The 18403-nt window shown below is 37.3% G+C and overlaps 1 protein-coding gene across 1 annotated transcript in view; it reads right to left on the bottom strand.

Annotated features, from left to right (window-relative positions):
* The window catches only part of vps13c (vacuolar protein sorting 13 homolog C), a 624410-nt gene that overhangs the window by 18450 nt on the left and 587557 nt on the right, over positions 1-18403 (bottom strand). Inside the window, exons 72-76 of the mRNA XM_039771364.1 lie at positions 16388-16463; positions 15918-16081; positions 12245-12290; positions 11281-11404; positions 10347-10461 (exon numbers count right to left, since the gene is read on the bottom strand). Coding sequence (XP_039627298.1) covers positions 10347-10461; positions 11281-11404; positions 12245-12290; positions 15918-16081; positions 16388-16463 — 525 coding nt within the window. The remainder of the gene's footprint in view (positions 1-10346; positions 10462-11280; positions 11405-12244; positions 12291-15917; positions 16082-16387; positions 16464-18403) is intronic.

Here is an 18403-nt window from a genome sequence, read left to right as displayed (position 1 = left end):
TGTGATGAAAAACACTCGAAACAGATGTCTGGCTCTGGACACCGATGTCTATAAGGTTCTGACGGGTGTAGCGGATGTTCGCCAAACTGATCATGCACAAACAAGTACAAAAACAACAAAAAAGTGCACTGAAAAGGACAGCCCTGAGCCGTTGCGACCGCTATGCTCCTAGCTTAATCTAGCCTACTTCTGGTAGGCTAGGCACTTTTTATAACTTTTTGGTTAGTACATTAGAAAAATTATTGGTGTTTTGGTAAATTATGCACATTATACAACCCTTTTTTATTATGAAAATGTTAAGTAAGTGTTGCAGTGGGAGGTTCGGAACACATTATGGGTTAGCCTTCGTGAACAAATTAAGTTCTTAAGTCAAGGGTCCACTGTATTGCGTATTTAAGTTACTCCAATTTATAACGAGTCTCCAGAAATCCACCCGCCGATGTACCATATTTGCGTATATAGTTTCAGCACAAAGGTTTCATTTTACCAAACTTCTCCACAATCACTTCCTGGTTTCCATCAAAAATGCCGGCAGTCTCAAATTCTCGCCAATAAACATGATAAATATACCTGAAGAGACACTTTTAAGGAAATTTAGAAAATTTTGCTTGGAGAAGGGGGTCTGCTTAAATACCGGTCATCGGCAAATACATGTAATTTAGTAGGTAGAGAAGGGGGTCGGCTAATATACCGAGTCGGCTTATATTCCGGGATCTACGATATATATAACCTAGGTTTTATATAAAAATCAGTTGCAAAAGGCTAAATGTTTCTCACAACATCTGTTGACAATCATTAACCATAAGTGAATTTTTCACAAACCATGGTGGTAGCAAATACAGTGCATCTGGAAAGTATTCACAGCGCATCAATTTTTCCACATTTTCGTTACAGCCTTATTCCAAAATGGATTAAATTCATTTTTTTCCTCACAATTCTACACACAGCACCCCATAATGACAACGTGAAAAAAGTTTACTTGAGAGTTTTGCAAATTTATTAAAAATAAAAAAATTGAGAAAGCACATGTACATAAGTATTCACAGCCTTTGCCATGAAGCTCAAAATTGAGCTCAGGTGCATCCTGTTTCCCCTTGATCATCCTTGAGATGTTTCTGCAGCTTAATTGGAGTCCACCTGTGGTAAATTCAGTTGATTGGACATGATTTGGAAAGGCACACACCTGTCTATATAAGGTCCCACAGTTGACAGTTCATGTCAGAGCACAAACCAACCATGAAGTCAAAGGAATTGTCTGTAGACCTCCGAGACAGAATTGTCTCGAGGCACAAATCTGGGGAAGGTTACAGAAAAATTTCTGCTGCTTTGAAGGTCCTAATGAGCACAGTGGCCTCCATCATCCATTAGTGGAAGAAGTTTGAAACCACCAGCACTCTTCCTAGAGCTGGCTGGCCATCTAAACTGAGCGATCGGGGGAGAAGGGCCTTAATCAGGGAGGTGACCAAGAACCCAATGGTCACTCTGTCACAGCTCCAGAGGTCCTCTGTGGAGAGAGGAGAACTTTTCCAGAAGGACAACCCTCTCTGCAGCAATCCACCAATCAGGCCTGTATGGTAGAGTGGCCAGACGGAAGCCACTCCTTAGTAAAAGGCACATGGCAGCCCGCCTGGAGTTTGCCAAAAGGCACCTGAAGGACTTGCAGACCATGAGAAACAAAATTCTCTGGTCTGATGAGACAAAGACTGAACTCTTTGGTGTGAATGTCAGGAGTTACGTTTGGAGGAAACAAGGCACCGCTCATCACCAGGCCAATACCATCCCTACAATGAAGTATGGTGGTGGCAGCATCATGCTATGGAGATGTTTTTCAGCGGCAGGAAATGGGAGACTAGTCAGGATAAAGGGAAAGATGACTGCAGCAATGTACAGACACATCCTGGATGAAAACCTGCTCCAGAGCGCTCTTGACCTGACAATGATAGGTGTGCCAAGCTTGTGGCATCATATTCAAAAAGACTTGAGGCAGTAATTGCTGCCAAAGGTGCATCGACAAAGTATTGAGCAAAGGCTGTGAATACTTATGTACATGTGATTTCTCAGTTTTTTTATTTTTAATAAATTTGCAAAAAGCTCAAGTAAACTTTTTTCACGTTGTCATTATGGGGTGTTGTGTGTAGAATTCTGAGGAAAAAAATGAATTCAATCCATTTTGGAATAAGGCTGTAACATAACAAAATGTGGAAAACGTGATGCTCTGTGAATACTTTCTGGATGTACTGTAGATGGCTCACTGATTGTCATATTTCTAAACCAATACAATGACTCATGAATGCAGAGCTGAAAGTATGGTTGAGTTTGAACTGTAAGGAACAGAGCAAAGCTTCTTTCTTTAATCTGGTTTGACAGACAGCATTCTTCCGATTACAATGACCTGCCTATAGTACTAAAAAAAGACCCTGATTCAATATATAAATGTGTGTTGTATGTCCAGAGAGCACACTATATGAGCTGTAAATATAAACATAATCTGATGCAAGTGAAAAAACATCTGAAATCAAATTATACATTGCCATTCAAAGACAGAGATGGCATGGTAGTGCAGTGGTAGTACTGCTGCCTCGCAGTAAGGAGGAACTGGGTTTGCTTCCCGGGTCCTCCCTGCATGAAGTTTGCATGTTCTCCCTGTGTGTTTCCTCTGGGTGTTCCAGTTTCCTCCCACAGTCCAAAGACATGCAGGTTAGGTGCATTGGCGATCCTAAATTGTCCCTAGTGTGTGGGTGTGTGTGAGCTGGTGCCCTGCCCGGGGTTTGTTCCTGCCTTGCGCCCTGTGTTGGCTCCAACAGACCCCCATGACCCTGTGTTTAGATATAGCAGGTTGGAAAATGACTGACTGCCTGACTGACAATCAAAGACATCAATGGATGAGTGGTAAACGTGAATGATATGTTGTTGCAGGTGCTGTGTGCGTTCTCTGTTGTTCAGTGGTATGACAATAGTGTAAGAGTCAATATAAACTTGAAAGAACTGGCACCTATGTTCATGAAAATATGAACTGCAAAATATGCATTTGAAGTAAACAGAGTGTCACATTGTCAAAAGGACTGCCGTTAAGAGAACTCATAATGGAGAGCCACAGCAGATGCAAATTTCAGTGCTCAAAACACCCGCATTACTACCTACCAACACCAGTAAAAGAGCAGGTCAAATCACATGGTATCTACCTTCTAACTGCACCTCTAAACAAATAACTAAAGTAAGTTAAAATTGCTTTCTATTTGGAAGTGCAAACATGCCATGCTGCAATACAGTAACAACATTGTAACACCTAGCATACACATTACATAGACCATAATGCTTATTTAATCTGTATTTGCTGTTGTTATGCCATATTAATGATGCAATAGTTAAAAAGGCAGACGAAAGCACTTCTCAAATGCATTGAGCCAAGTAGTTTTGGTGGTCTACACGTGTGTGTCTGTCTGTCTCAGTGCTCATTACAACACAGAAATTTATCATTAAGCTTCAGTTACACCTTGTGCTACTGAGCTCCTGAATGGATAAGAGCAATTTTAGCATTTTCTCTTAGCGTAAAGTCATTATTTAGTTTATTTCGCTCTCTCCCTTAAACACCAGCCGTGGTTTAAAATGCATGGACAGGAAGAATTAGGGATGAGTGTTTTAGGAAAAGGCCCCCGCGGGTGTTACATTTGCAGTGGCAGATTTTACTGCTGTCCACTACAAATATTTTAACAGGCTGCCCCGAGATGTGTATTTTTGTTTGAGAATCACATCTGGCCCTGCAAGACTACCCTAAGTAATGTTTGAACCTCATCTCCAGTTTGAGCAATAATCATTCTATCCTGGCCATTGAAAAGTAGACCAACTCTTTGTCCTTGTGCAGATGTTTTAGAGTTCATGTAGGTTTTCAATTGAAGCACATCTGGTCCCACAAAGCAATCTAATGCAAATGTATCTGAGGTGCAGGAAGAAAATAAACAGGGAAGCTTTCAAACTACAGTCAGAGATAAGTCAGGGCCAAAAATAAACCTGGTCCCGGGAACGGCAGTCTTAATTACTGCACCAATATGCCACCCTTCAAATTTTTTATTTTAATGTAAAAAATATTACTTCCCACTTCCTCCATGTTGGAAATATACACATGCATCTGTATTGTTGCCCATAACTTGATGCAGAATCTTAAAAGCAGACATTTCCCAGATCATGAGCAAACAACTGTAAAGGAGTTTCCCTGATTACTAAACTGTTTTCTGTGATTAATTCTAAAATGAAGTAGCAAAGGTCTCTGACTCCAGTTATTTCTGAATACTGATTTAAAATGCAGCTGTCTAGAAAATCTTAAATGACCCTGCATCAATTTACTGCCAAGTACTGTGAAAGCCTTTGATAATATGACCCATAACACTTCTAAACAACGATTCCAAAAGTATACAATCCAAAGCCACAGAGATGAATAGCTGGAGGTTTTGAGAAGTACAGTCTTCTTCTTCTTTCGGCTGCTCCTGTTAGGGGTTGCCACAGCGGATCATCTTCTTCCATATCTTTTTGTTCTCTGCATCTTGTTCTGTTACACCAATCACCTGCATGTCCTCTCTCACCACATTCATAAACCTTCGCTTAGGCCTTCCTCTTCCCTGGCAGCTCTATACTTAGCATCCTTCTTCCAATATACCCAGCATCTCTCTGCACATGTCCAAACCAACGCAATCTCGCCTCTCTGACTTTGTCTCCCAACCGTCCAACTTGAGCTGACCCTGTAATGTACTCATTTCTAATCCTATCCATCCTTGTCACACCCAGTGCAAATCTTAGCATCTTTAACTTTGCTACCTCCAGCTCTGTCTCCTGCTTTCTGGTCAGTGCCACCGTCTCCAACCCATATAACATAGCTGGTCTCACTACCATCCTGTAGACCTTCCCTTTCACTCTTGCTGATACCCGTTTGTCACAAATTACTCCCGACACTCTTCTCCACCTATTCCACCCTGCCTGCACTCTCTTTTTCACCTCTCTTCCACAATACTCAATACTCTATTGTTGATCCCAAGTATTTAAACTCATCCACCTTTGCCAACTCTACTCCCTGCATCTTCATCATTCCACTGACCTCCCTCTCATTTACAGACATGTATTCTGTCTTGTTCCTACTGACTTTCATTCCTCTCCTCTCTAGAGCATATCTCCACCTCTCCTCAACCTGCTACCTACTATCGCTACAGATCACAATGTCATCAGCAAACATCACAGTCCATGGGGACTCCTGTCGAATCTTGTCTGTCAACCTGTTCATCACCATTGAAAATAAGAAAGGGCTCAGAGCTGATTCCTGATGTAATCCCACCTCCTCGTCGAATGCATCTGTCGCTCCTACCACAGACATCACCACTGTCACACTTCCCTCATAAATATCCTGTACAACTCTTATGTACTTCTCTGCCACTCCCGACTTCCTCATACAATACCACAGCTCCTCTTGAGGCACCCTGTCATATGCCTTCTCCAGGTCCACAAAGATGCAATGCAACTCCTTCTGGCATTTTTTAAACTTCTCTGTCAACATCCTCAGAGCAAATATTGCATCTGTGGTGCTCTTTCTTGGCATGAAACCATACTGCTGCTCACTAATCATCACCTCGCTTCTTAACCTAGCTTCCACTACTCTTTTCCCATAACTTCATGCTGTGGCTCATCAATTTTATTCCCCTGTAGTTACTACAGTCCTGCACATCCCCCTTATTCTTAAATATCAGCACCAGTACACTTCTTCTCCACTCCTCAGGCATCCTCTCACTTTCCAACATTCCATTAAACAATCTGATTAAAAGCTCCACTGCCATCTCTCCTAAACACCTCCATGCTTCCACAGGTATGTCATCTGGACCAACCGCCTTTCCATTTTTCATCCTCTTTATAGCTGTCCTTACTTCCTCCTTGCTAATCCATTGCACTTCCTGATTCACTATCTCCACATCATCCAATCTCTTCTCTCTCTCGTTCTCTTCATTCATTAGCCTCTCAAAGTACTCTTTCCATCTGCTCAACACACTCTCCTCGCTTGTAAGTACGTCTCCATCTTTATCACCCTAACCTGCTGCACATCTTTCCCAGCTCGGTCCCTCTGTCTAGCCAATCGGTACAGGTCCTTTTCTCCATCCTTAGTGTCCAACCTCTCATACAACTCATCATATGCCTTTTCCTTAGCCTTCGCCACCTCTCTCTTCACCTTGCACCTTATCTCCTTGTACTCTTGTCTACTTTCTGCATCTCTCTGACTATCCTACTTCTTCTTTACCATCTTCTTCCTCTGTATACTATCCTGTATTTCCTCATTTCAACCACCAGGTTTCCTTTTCCTCCTTCCTCTTTCCAGATGTCACGCCAAGCACCCTTCTTGCTGTCACCCTTACTACATCTGCTGTAGTTTCCCAACTGTCTCGTAACTCTTCACTACCACCCAGTGCCTGTCTCACCTCCTCCCTAGACTCAACCTTGCAGTCTTCCTTTTTCATCGTCCACCATTTGATCCTCCTCCTTTGATACTCTCTTCCTCTTCTTGATCTCCAACGTGATCATACAGACCACCATCCTATGCTGCTTAACTACTGTACAGTTTCCCTGCCACCACTTTGCCATCTTCAATCTCCTTCAGATCAACTCCTTTGCATAGGATGTAATCTACCTGTCTGCATCTTCCTCCACTCTTTTACATAAACCCTATGTTCCTCCCTCTTCTTAAAATATGTATTTCACAAGTGCAATGTCCATCCTTTTGGCAAAATCCACTATCCTCTGACCTTCTTCATTCCTCTCCTTGACACCATACCTGCCCATCACCTCCTCGTCTCCACTGTTCCCTTCACCAACATGCCCATTGAAATCCGTTCCAATCACCACTTTCTGTCCCTTGGGTACACTGTTCATCACTTCATCCAACTCACTCCAAAAATCTTCTCTCTCACCCATTGTACACCCAACTTGTGGAGCATATGCACTAACAACATTCATCATCACATCTCCAATTTCCAGCTTCATAATCATTCCTCTGCCTGACACTCTTTTCACCTCCAAAACACTCTTGACATACTGTTCCTTCAGAATAACTCCTACCCGATTTCTCCTCCCATCCACACCATGATAGAATAATTTGAATCCACGTTCGATCCACCTGGCCTTACTCCCCTTCCATTTAGTCTCTTGCACACAATATATCAACCTTTCTTCTCTCCATCATATCGGTTAACTCTCTCCCCTTACCAGTCATACTGCCAGCATTCAAAGTTCCTACCCTCACTTCCACTATCTTTAATTTCCTCCTCTCCTCCTGCCTCCTGCCACGTCTCCCCTCTCTTTTTCTCCTTCGGCCAACAGTAACCCAATTTCCGCCAGCACCCTGTTGGCTAACAGTACTGGTGGCGGTTGTTGTTAACCCGGGGCTCGACCGATCCGGTATGGAAATTTGTATTGTTGTCCGCATATTGATTTGGCAAAATTTTACACTGGATGCCCTTCCTGAAGTAACAGTCCCCATTTACCCTGGCTTGGAACTGGCACGAAGAAACACACTGGTTTGTGCATCCCCTGTGGCTGGGTACTGAAGTACAATATGGCAGACAAATTGCAATTAAACTTCAACATAAAAAAAAAAAAATAAAACACAGTTACCAGGTTAATTAATCTAATCAAACATTCATATACATTTAGAAGAAATAAGGAGATAGAACTGACAAGCTTTGATGGGCTGAATGGTCTATTCTTGTCCAGATTGTTCTAATATGCTATACATACATTAGTCCAATATAATCCCATAAATATATAAATATACCACCAAAATTAATCCACACATCAGCCCTGAGCAATGGGACATACAGACTCATTTTTGGTCTAAACAGGAATAAAGGTGGGGGGAGATGTCAGTTCTAAGAGATATTTTAAACAGGGATGCCATCTATGCAAATTAAACCCTTTTATACACACATGAATACACACTAATCTCACTGGGCTAGAAATCTGAGGAGATGTTGTATATACATACACACTGATGTGTCAAAACATTATGTCCACTCCATTTGAAGCCAATGACACTATTTATCTTGTAACAACAATGCATGTCACGGTCAGGGAAATAGATGGTGAGCTGACATTAGGCACTCATACTCAAAATGTTAAAAACTGAAGATATGAGCAACATTGTTATTGCCAGATGACTAGGTCACAGTATTTCCAAAATGGCAAGGCTTTTGGGGCACTTACAGTCAGCTGCGGTGCTATGACTGTGGTCTGAGGAGGGAAAAACCACAAACTGCCGGAAAAGCTTTAGGTAGCCAAAACTTATTGATGTGAGATGGTTAATGAAGGTGGTGCTGTTTGGTATGAATCAACAGAGATGTTACAACTCACAGATGGTCTTAATGACAGTTATAGGAGTAATGTGTCAAGACATACAGTGCATCGCAATCTCCTTCATATGGGACCTTATAGGTGCAGGAGAACTGAAGTGCCCATGCTAACTCTTGTCCACTGTTGAAAGTGTCTACAATGGGCATACAAACATCAGTACTGAACCTTGGATCAATGAAAGAAGACTGCCTGGCAAAAAAAAAAAACAAAAAAACATGCACATAGGTACAAAAGTGGCACAATTTGTATAAAACAACTTGCACAATTACCGGACCATTTGAGTAAGTTTAGCTCCTGATTAGGCACCTGAAATATGCCACTCATTTATGCGATCATTCTATAGTTGAAAAAGGAAAAAAAAATCAAGGTATAAATTTACTTGTGATCAAAACACATACAGAGGAGTCAAGAAACGAACATCAGTGCCAGGTAAGACTGACACACAAACCCCCCTAAATCTTACCCTAAAAAAGTGACGCATCCTCCCAATGTGATCGCATTTTGGACACAATGAAGATAAGGAGGTACAGTAACTTTGACATATGTAGCAGATTACATTCATATGGTGGTTACTTTTGAGTAAATGTGCAATATCATACAGTGAAGTGAAACTCAGATGACATTTCTACAGTTATAAGACTGAAGCATATCAGTGTATGCCCTCAGCAGAGATGGCCTCTGTTGAGCGCTCACCTATTTGAAACATGTTCCTTTTGTGCCATGCATAGTAGCATACTGTATGTCTGGTTATTTTGTGAAAGAAAACTATGGTAGCTTTTGTATATAGATGACATGTAACAGTATTCAAATTCTAATCTTTCGCCCAACCGTGCTTTATGTTGTTTTCTTGCTTGTCTTTGTTTTGTACATCAGTACACATAATAAAACAAAACAAATTTATAAATGAAAAAATTAAAGAAATACAATGAGCACAACTATAACTGAACTGTTTTATATTTTTATAAAACATAAATTGTTGACTAGTACATTACACATGCACATGTGTTTGACTAGCAAACTTTCATCTTCATAAAAGTAATGCTTGACATGATGAGGAAAAAAAAACACATTGTTTGGATTTTCCAACAGTTTTCTATTTTGCTGCCAACAGCTTATGTTTTCAAAAACATCTTTACAAATCAACTTTTTCCTAGGCAAAATGTATTTTTTTTATTTTGAAATGATTATATGAAATTATCTAGAAGCTAAATTCAATTTAATTTATTTTGTAAATGTCACTAAATAATTTAGCTTTAATGGACATCTAATATCAAACAATACTACATCTAAGATTTTTCCAGCAACATTTTTAAATGTCAATTGAAAAAATGAAACAAATACTTAGAAGAAAACTGATTTGAAATTCCAAAACAATGTTTTTCTTAAAACTGGGTATACACAATTACTGATCAGGGAAGAAATGTAATGGTACACTACATCATGCTACTGTGAACATGCAAGCTTTACGAGGATACATAAGACGCAGCTTTCTTACTCAAGCAGACAGGGTTTACTGTCAATAGCATTACCAAATTATTCTTTATAAAAGAAATCAAACTATTATATAACTCTGCGCCCATATCAGTCCCTCAAATGCAAAATTATCAACCATTATAATACAATCTACCATATTTAAAAGTATAAATATGGAGAACATGCATAAAAGTTAAAAATGGCCAACACATACCGAAGACTTAAGTTGCAACAAAGAAAAGAAAAAATACAATGGGTATTAACAAACAAATATTTACAACTGTTATTTGTAATGTAAGAAAACTAGAAAATTATAGTCATTGTCTGAATAATGCTTATAGAGAAGTGGCAAGACCATTACTGAGGTATGGGTCAATAAGCAACACAAGACCTTTCTTTAATAGTTTCATGGCTACAGGCTAAATCCCATTATATTACAAAATAAGACATGTTTATAAAGATGTGGGAAATATATAACCTGAAATATAAAAACATACCTCGAACAAATCACATCCTTCTGCTTCATCTTGATCATATGGTCTAATTATTCCATCTTCGTGAATCACTCGAGGAGGGCGTATTCTATACACTTCTTCTGTTGATTCAGCAACTCTATTAAACAAAATCAAATTTCGAGATTTGGGTCATTTTTGCCACTTGGAAAAACCTTACAATGTCTAACAAACACATGTTCGGTTAGATCATCCTGTATGTTTTCATTTACCCAGCAGTTTATATTCCCCAGCAGTATGTTGCAAGCAAAAATGTATGAAAGGTTACTTGTAGGCAAATTTCAAAAGGTTTTATTTTAAGTGGTTTTGATGTATAGCTATGAATATGGTGAGTTTTAAATGCTGTTTTCTACAAAGATTTTTTTAATCCAATATGTTATTCAAGATCATTTATAATACATTGATATTGTAATTAAACAATATAAAACTAAAAAAAAAATATAAAATCAAAATTCTTTCCCCAATTCAAAAATTAGTATAAGCAGGATCATTGATTAATGTGCATTTATAGTGGTGACCACCAACAGATGTGTTAACAGACACTTATTGGAGACATGAGGTAGAAAAAGACATCAATCCCGCATAACGTTCCAAGTTTCAGTTCCAAGATTGGTGTTTTAGGGGTGGCCATAATTATTGCATTACATATGATTTTTGAAGAAAACACCATCCTCATTTGAACATAAAATGTTGATTTGAAAACTGAATGATCTGCTCTTGAAAAAAACACTTACTGAGAAAAACAAAACTGACTAGTTCATGGAAAATTTTAAACTCTTGAAAACATACTGAATGTTACTGCAGAAAGAACTTTTATTATGGAACATTCCTTTGATAACAGTCAAATAACAGAACTTTGTAGTAAAAGTTCTCATTCTGGTTTTCAATGAAATGTAAGATTATACTTCAAATAAATTACCTCTGTATTCCTTGGAATGTGCTACTGGCCATATCGATTATGCCACCAGTCGGCCGAGCCACAACTCCCACCAGTCCTTTACCAATTCCTTTGAAGAATCCAGCAGCTCCTTCCTTTTTAGCACCTACAGAGAATGATTCTGTTTCTTAGTTTCTATTAGTTTTTAAGATAAGACATAATCCTAACAGTGTATGTTATAACTGCAAAGTTTTGTTTTTTTTTAACCAAAAGGGTAACAGATTACACAATCAAACACCTTGCCATTAAAACTTTGCATTGTAGGTCATTCTGTTGAAAGTTGAACCGTTCCTGAAATTCCATTTCTTGTCCAATGGGTAAAGAGAAAAACAAACCCCATCAGTGACTGTTTTTGTGTCTGTAGTTTCAAGGGGTATTTAATCTTTAAATGTATTTCATCCATCTCATCTTACTTACTAATGAGCTCATTTGTACTCAAGCAGCAGGTGCAATGTAATCTGAATAAATACATCTACATAAATTACATTAATTCTGAATCCACTCCCACACCACCACAAACCATAAATTGAAGTTTTCCACTTGTCTTTACATTGTATTCTTTTTAATGCATCTAAATTTGCACATCTCCAGAAATTGAAACTACATTGTAATTCGAAAAATGAATTATTTTACATTTTAGTTACAAAACATAAACCACAAAGTGGTTCTACAAAGATTATTATAATTAATAAATGTATGTTTTGTTACAAGATGATTAATTCTGAACTTTTGACATGATGGCTGGTACTGTGCATCTGACCACAAACAAAATTCTTTAATGAGATTGAGGCAATAACCATAAGTCGAACAAGGGAAAAATGACAAATGGAGAAAAGTGTCATAAACATGTAAGATATAACTGCTTAATACTTTTATAAAATATTCACATACAAAAGGAGTGAACATTTGAAACATAAAGAGAAACAAAGCTCAGCACTGAACATACCTTCCACAGGTTTTGTAATTATCCCTGTGACTCCACCAACAACACCCTATAGCAAAATCAAAGATAATTATGTTTAATTAAAAAAAAACACATAATTAACAGAAATAAAAAAATATGACTATTAGTAAACAATGCTTTAATCAGTTAACTTTTGAAACTTCAATTTAAAAAAAAAAAAATACTTTATGTTTCAGTAAATAAGCTGATGAAAAAACTGTGACAAGATTTGCATTATGATTTATTTTGATAGTAATACATATATATGTACTTTTGTAGTTAAGTACACTAATATGAAACTGGTATTTTAAATGAACAAAAAATGCTGTAACAGCATAATTTATTCACACCAATTTATCAAAGTATTTAAGTAACCGGCCTTATTTAGGGTCTACAATAGCTTTGCAGAACTTGACTGTTACAGAATGATTTACAAGTATTAAGAAATAAATGAGTTGTGGTTAATGATATAATTTCAGCACAATTTCTAATACTTGTCTTATTAATGAAATCTCACATAGCAGTATAAATTATATTCATTCAGTTGAAGCTTCACTGCAAGGTTTTATTTTTTTACATAATAATCTATGTAAATAAAATTTATTTTACTCTGAGTATTATTTATTTTGATGTACAGCCATATCCTTTTTCAAATTTGCCAGTCTTCTATATATCTATACTAATAAAAGGCAAAGCCCTCACTGACTGACTGACTGATCACTAATTCTCCAACTTCCCATGTAAGTAGAAGGCTGAAATTTGGCAGGCTTATTCCTTACAGCTTACTTACAAAAGTTAAGCAGGTTTTATTTCGAAATTTTACGCGTAACGGTCATAATGGTCAACAAACGTCCACCATGTTGAACTTTCTTATTGATGGTTCCATCTTCACGAAATTTGGTAGGTGGCTTCCCTGCGCTAACCGAAATCGATGTACGTACTTATTTTGGGGGTATGATGCCACTGTCGGACGCCATATTGAACTTTCCAACTGTCTTTGTTACTTATGGGCCCATCTTCAAGAAATTTGGTACGCAGGCTCCCAACGCTAACTGAATCCTACTTGCGTACATATATACGTCCATAGTCTGCAGCTCAGTCACCGTGTGAGGCGGCATTGGGTCCCCCATCCTAACACCTCCCACGTTGTTGGCTGCCTGCCTATATAAGGCCGTCCGTCGCTCCGGTTTCTACATTCTATTCCTTGCTTTGCCACGGAATTCACGTCTCCCTGCTGATAACTACAGCCTTTTTATTTAATCCATGGCTTCTCCGCTGTTTTATTGTTCGTTTATTACGATTATAGTTATTGTGTAGGTATTTTACACTTACTTTACATTGTTCAGGTACCCATTTACTTTATTGTTCCAACCGTACCCCCATTAACATGTCTATCGAGGTGATATCGATCAAAGAACTGTCACTTACTGAGTGGTTTCCATGCCCAGAGATGGCACCTGCCTTTTCCATTCTCTGTGTTACATATTGCACGGCCATATCAGGCTCACTCTTGATATCCCGAGGAACTTTGTGTCTTATGTATTGAATGACTGGGACAGGTTCAAGGTGTGGACTGATGACAGTACAGGAGATAATTATACTACACAGTAGCACTATAAGAGTGAAATGCTTAAGCCCTTCACCTATGGTTCTGCACGTGAGTTGATGGCTGCCACTGAATTGTTCAGTTGTCGCTTTCAAGTGTACCGAAATGGCCAAATATTTTACACCTTTCAACAACCGCCAATGCCTCTTAAACATCTTAGATTCACAGGTGACGATTTCAGTAGTGGACACTTTGATGTTTATGAATGTTTAAACTCTCAAAAGCTGGATGTGAAGTTATCGATGAAACCGGTTGTATGCTTACAATGCTTGACAGATGCCGAATGTCACTTCAACACAAGTCCTGCAAATACTGTGGTCGTTGAAACAAACCATGAAACGCAAACCGATTATGACAGCAGCAATCCAAGCTGTGAGATCTGAGACAAGATTACTTTTCACATGGCTAACTGTAAGTTGCATGCTCAAGAGTAAGCTCAGCACACAGCTTGGTCATATTACAACCAGAGGGCCGAACTGACAACGTGGTATACAAAGAGATCCTTAACAAATAATTATTGGTATATTTTCCCTCAGTTTAAAAAGGTTTAATTTTCTTCTTAATAAAAATTTTAAGGCAGTACTTTGCTGCTGCGAAGTGCGAGTATTTTGCTAGTTTAACTATAAATTACAAGAATCTAGATGGGCAACCTTTAGTATTCACATAGGCAAGAAATTTGACAAGCTAAGCAAAAAGCATTTTCTGTTCCTCCTTGTTATTCCAAAAATGTAAAAAACACAGTATACTCATCTCCCCAAAAAAAAGTTATTTATACAGTAAGTGAGAGAATGAAAAACATTCACATGCAAAATGGGATATTTTCTTGTGTCCATGAAAAATAAGACTCTTCTTTTTTGGTTATGTCCCATTAGGGGTTTGATATTTTTGCACATTATGAGGCAATTTTTTTTTAAATCTAGTTTAAATATAAATATGCTTACTTTTCTCCTCAGCCGTTCTTGTCTACCCCACCACAGCTACTCCTATCAAAACTCTGTAGCACTGCCCTAGTGTGATCTTACCTACTACATACGGTAGTTAAAAAAAAAAAACATAACTATTTCTTATGCTATTAAAACAACTTCTTTCTTTGCTTTCATATGTTTCTGTCTGCCTGTGTGGCTAGTTAGAAGAACAAGATCCAGAACTTTGATGCATTAAATATTAAAAGAATTTCATTATTGTTGACATTCTGGGACCACAAAACCTAAAACATTATGTATTATTGAGATTAACAAAGCTTCATTCAAAACAACAATAATTAAAGTGGAAGCACATTCAGAGTGGTCTAATGAATTGAAGACCAGATTTGTAGGCCAAATACAACACCACTCTATTACAAATTTACTAGTGTGCATGAACTAAGAAAATAAAGAGTATATTTTTTTGAATGGTCCAATAAAACTAAATTAGTAGTTGCAAGTATAAACAACCCACAGATTTTATTTAGAATACGTAATCTGATAAATAAAATATTAACTTTGGTAGCAGGAATGTTACAGATTTCTTTAGCACTTGGTAAAGAATAAAAAAATATCGATTTAATAATTTAAGTAAATGACTCAGTGGGAAATTCTACAATTTATACCTAAATGTTTAATCAGGGTGAACTACGGTTAAACATACAATATAATAACAAAGATAATGTACATGTATAAGTATCAAATGTATACAATATGTGCAACTTAATGCATTATATACTTTGAATAATTTTAACTAATTTTCATTTTAGTAGACCTCCAAATGTATAACAAAAGTCATCATTGACTGGGTTACCATTCTAGACAAATGTATGGTTTTGAAAACACGGAGTATACGGCTTTCCAAATTTTTGCAACTCATGTGGCTGACAATCAGAATTCAAAGAGAACACATACGTTTTTTGCATGGCCTAATGCAGCTGGATAGGCTGACTACCATAACTAGATAGACTCTGAAGTTACCAAGAAGAATATTAATGGAAGAAAAAAAAATACAAGAGTTGCAGCACTCACAGAGGATGGCACTCAAGGTACAAATTAAAAGAATCATTATGGTGATTAAACAGAGAAGAAACTGGAAAATACAAACCCGGATTAAGCCTTTTCCTCCTTTCGCCAAACTATCTCCAAAATCTTTCGGTTGTCTGTTCATTTCCTCCCTCCGTTTATGTTGATATTCTTTATCCATAGTGATTGCTGCAAGTCCTTTGCCAACAGAGCCTGTGATTCGAGATACAACACCTGCTGCACCCCCTATTTTATGGATGTAAAAAGAAAAAAAATTAGCTGCTGCCCATGAGTATTCAACAGATACTAGCTATTCTTTCCAGAGTTCACCTTGTACTGACCAGACTATGAACATAAGAATGAGATAGAATCCTTAAAAATATGCATACTTGAATGCTTTTTTAACAAACAAATCCAATACAGACAGGGTATATTGAATTTATACAAGTTTAACACTACATTGGAGTAAGAATTTAATAATTTGACAGAGTATAGTTAATCATGCTGGCACTTTGTTCATCAGTATTACCACTTATATTGTACATCTCTTACCTACAGTATGGCCAAGAAGGCTTTTAACTCCAATTACAAAACCCTCTGCAAACTCCTCAGGACCTTGCACTGCTCCCTGCAATGACAATTAATACATCCATACTGTGTAAAGTCAGACAGTTGATCTTGATATGAGACAATCTGTCATTATAGAAGAATACAGTGTTACTTCGTAATTATCGATTTTTTTAGTTGCTTTTGGAAAAATAGAAATAAAATCACTACATTGACTGTTTAATGTCCAGTCAGTCATGAGATAAATATCTCCTATTTAGACATTAAACTTTTAAAAGTTCAAAGTGAGCACTGTTATAAAGATATTCACAAAGCAGCATAATTCATTTACAGTAAATTAAACAAAACATTCAAAGTGCTCATATAGTTAATATTGTTTTCAGAATCCAGTAAAGTATTAGCCTGCTTTATTGGGAATACGATTACCTTAGTTTAACTAATGTGCTTTATATTACCATTTAAATTTATTTCCAGTAGTAGCAACCATAAGAATATAAACCCTCCTCAGTCCTTTTCTATGAAAAGTGCTCTATCTTCTCAATGTCTGTGAAGTTTGTCTTCCCAGGTACTTTAGTTTTCATGCCATATCACAAAGATAAGTAATTTTGGATGACAGACACTACTCTGCTGACTATGGCTATATATTAAAGTGTCCTTAAGTCAGATTGCTGTCCTGCTTAAGGTGGGTTATCATGCTTTCTGAATGGCCTCTAGCTCTCCACAACTTTAAGCTATATAAGTTGGTCTCAAGAAATGGATGGATGGAAACATTTAGTGCCTTGAGACAGTATACAACCCCCAAATCTTAATATATATTTTTTATTTTTTCCATATTTTAAATCAAAAATAACTGGGATTTTTTTTGTCAAGTTCCTAACAAAACTTTGAGCAACCTGTCAGATCAAATGGAAAATGTCAAAAACCACCAAAAATGAAAAATGGAAATCGCCTTTATGGCAGAACTAATACACAAAGTATATAATCTTTGCCAAAGTTATAGAGAAAATCGTTCCTAGAAAGGAAAGCAATGAAAGCATGAGATAATGTCATCAATGATGTGACAAGAAAGAAATTAATAATAAAGAACATTTGTTACAATAGTAAAACAAAAAAGCCAAACAATGAGGAAAAAATCCACAATGCTTTAAAACGATTTTAAACCAAGGATGATACGGACATCTATATCTGGCCATACCTCTACACATCCGTTCAGACTTCAGATAACCTTCAGGTGCTGTTTCTTTCTTTCTATACTTGTAAGAGATGTCTCTGAGTTTTCAGTTTTCTTCAACACGAACAGCAAAGGCATGTATGAAATTTTAAATTGGCCCTCATGTACTTCAACAGCAAAGGCTTTCAGTTCTGTTGTCTAGCTGGAGGAGTGGATTGTTACACGTTTTTTTTTTTTCTACAGCAAATGCATGATGTATAGTTACTAGTGTTATTTCTTGAATTAATTTAAGTGACTGACTGACATCACCAAGATATAATCTATTTGAATAACTTTAGTATTTTCATTAGTATAGTGTAACTTAGGTATTGCTCAGTGGAAACTGTTAGTAAAAGCTCTGGCAACGGCTCAAAATAAACACAATTTTAAATGTATATAAAATCTTGCATTCTTTAGTAATGTAAACACCAATTAAAGTGAGCAAAGAAATATACAAAAACATACATTAGCTGAAAAAAGAAAAAAAAAAACCTGTCAAAATGGAACAGAGGCATTCTGTGAAGCCTATTTGGTAATTTCCGAGAGTCTATGAATAAATGTGGTATACAGCTTAAAATGGGTCATGAAGTGATTAAGAGTGAATCTTAGGCACATGTTCTTGATTCACTTACAAGATGCTAGGCACATCAACAATCAAGTAATATTGGTGGTCCAAAATAAAGAAAGAGATTAATTTTCTCCATAAGGACACTGTATTTCAATCCTTATTCTTTACCAGTATGTCATTGTACTTTCAATGAAACCTCCTCCCATTACTCTTTCAGGTGAGT

Source organism: Polypterus senegalus, chromosome 12 (genome assembly GCF_016835505.1).
Source record: "Polypterus senegalus isolate Bchr_013 chromosome 12, ASM1683550v1, whole genome shotgun sequence".
NCBI lineage: Eukaryota > Metazoa > Chordata > Cladistia > Polypteriformes > Polypteridae > Polypterus > Polypterus senegalus.
The sequence above is the reverse complement of the archived record's forward strand: the minus strand, read 5'-3'. Positions and strand labels throughout refer to the sequence as shown.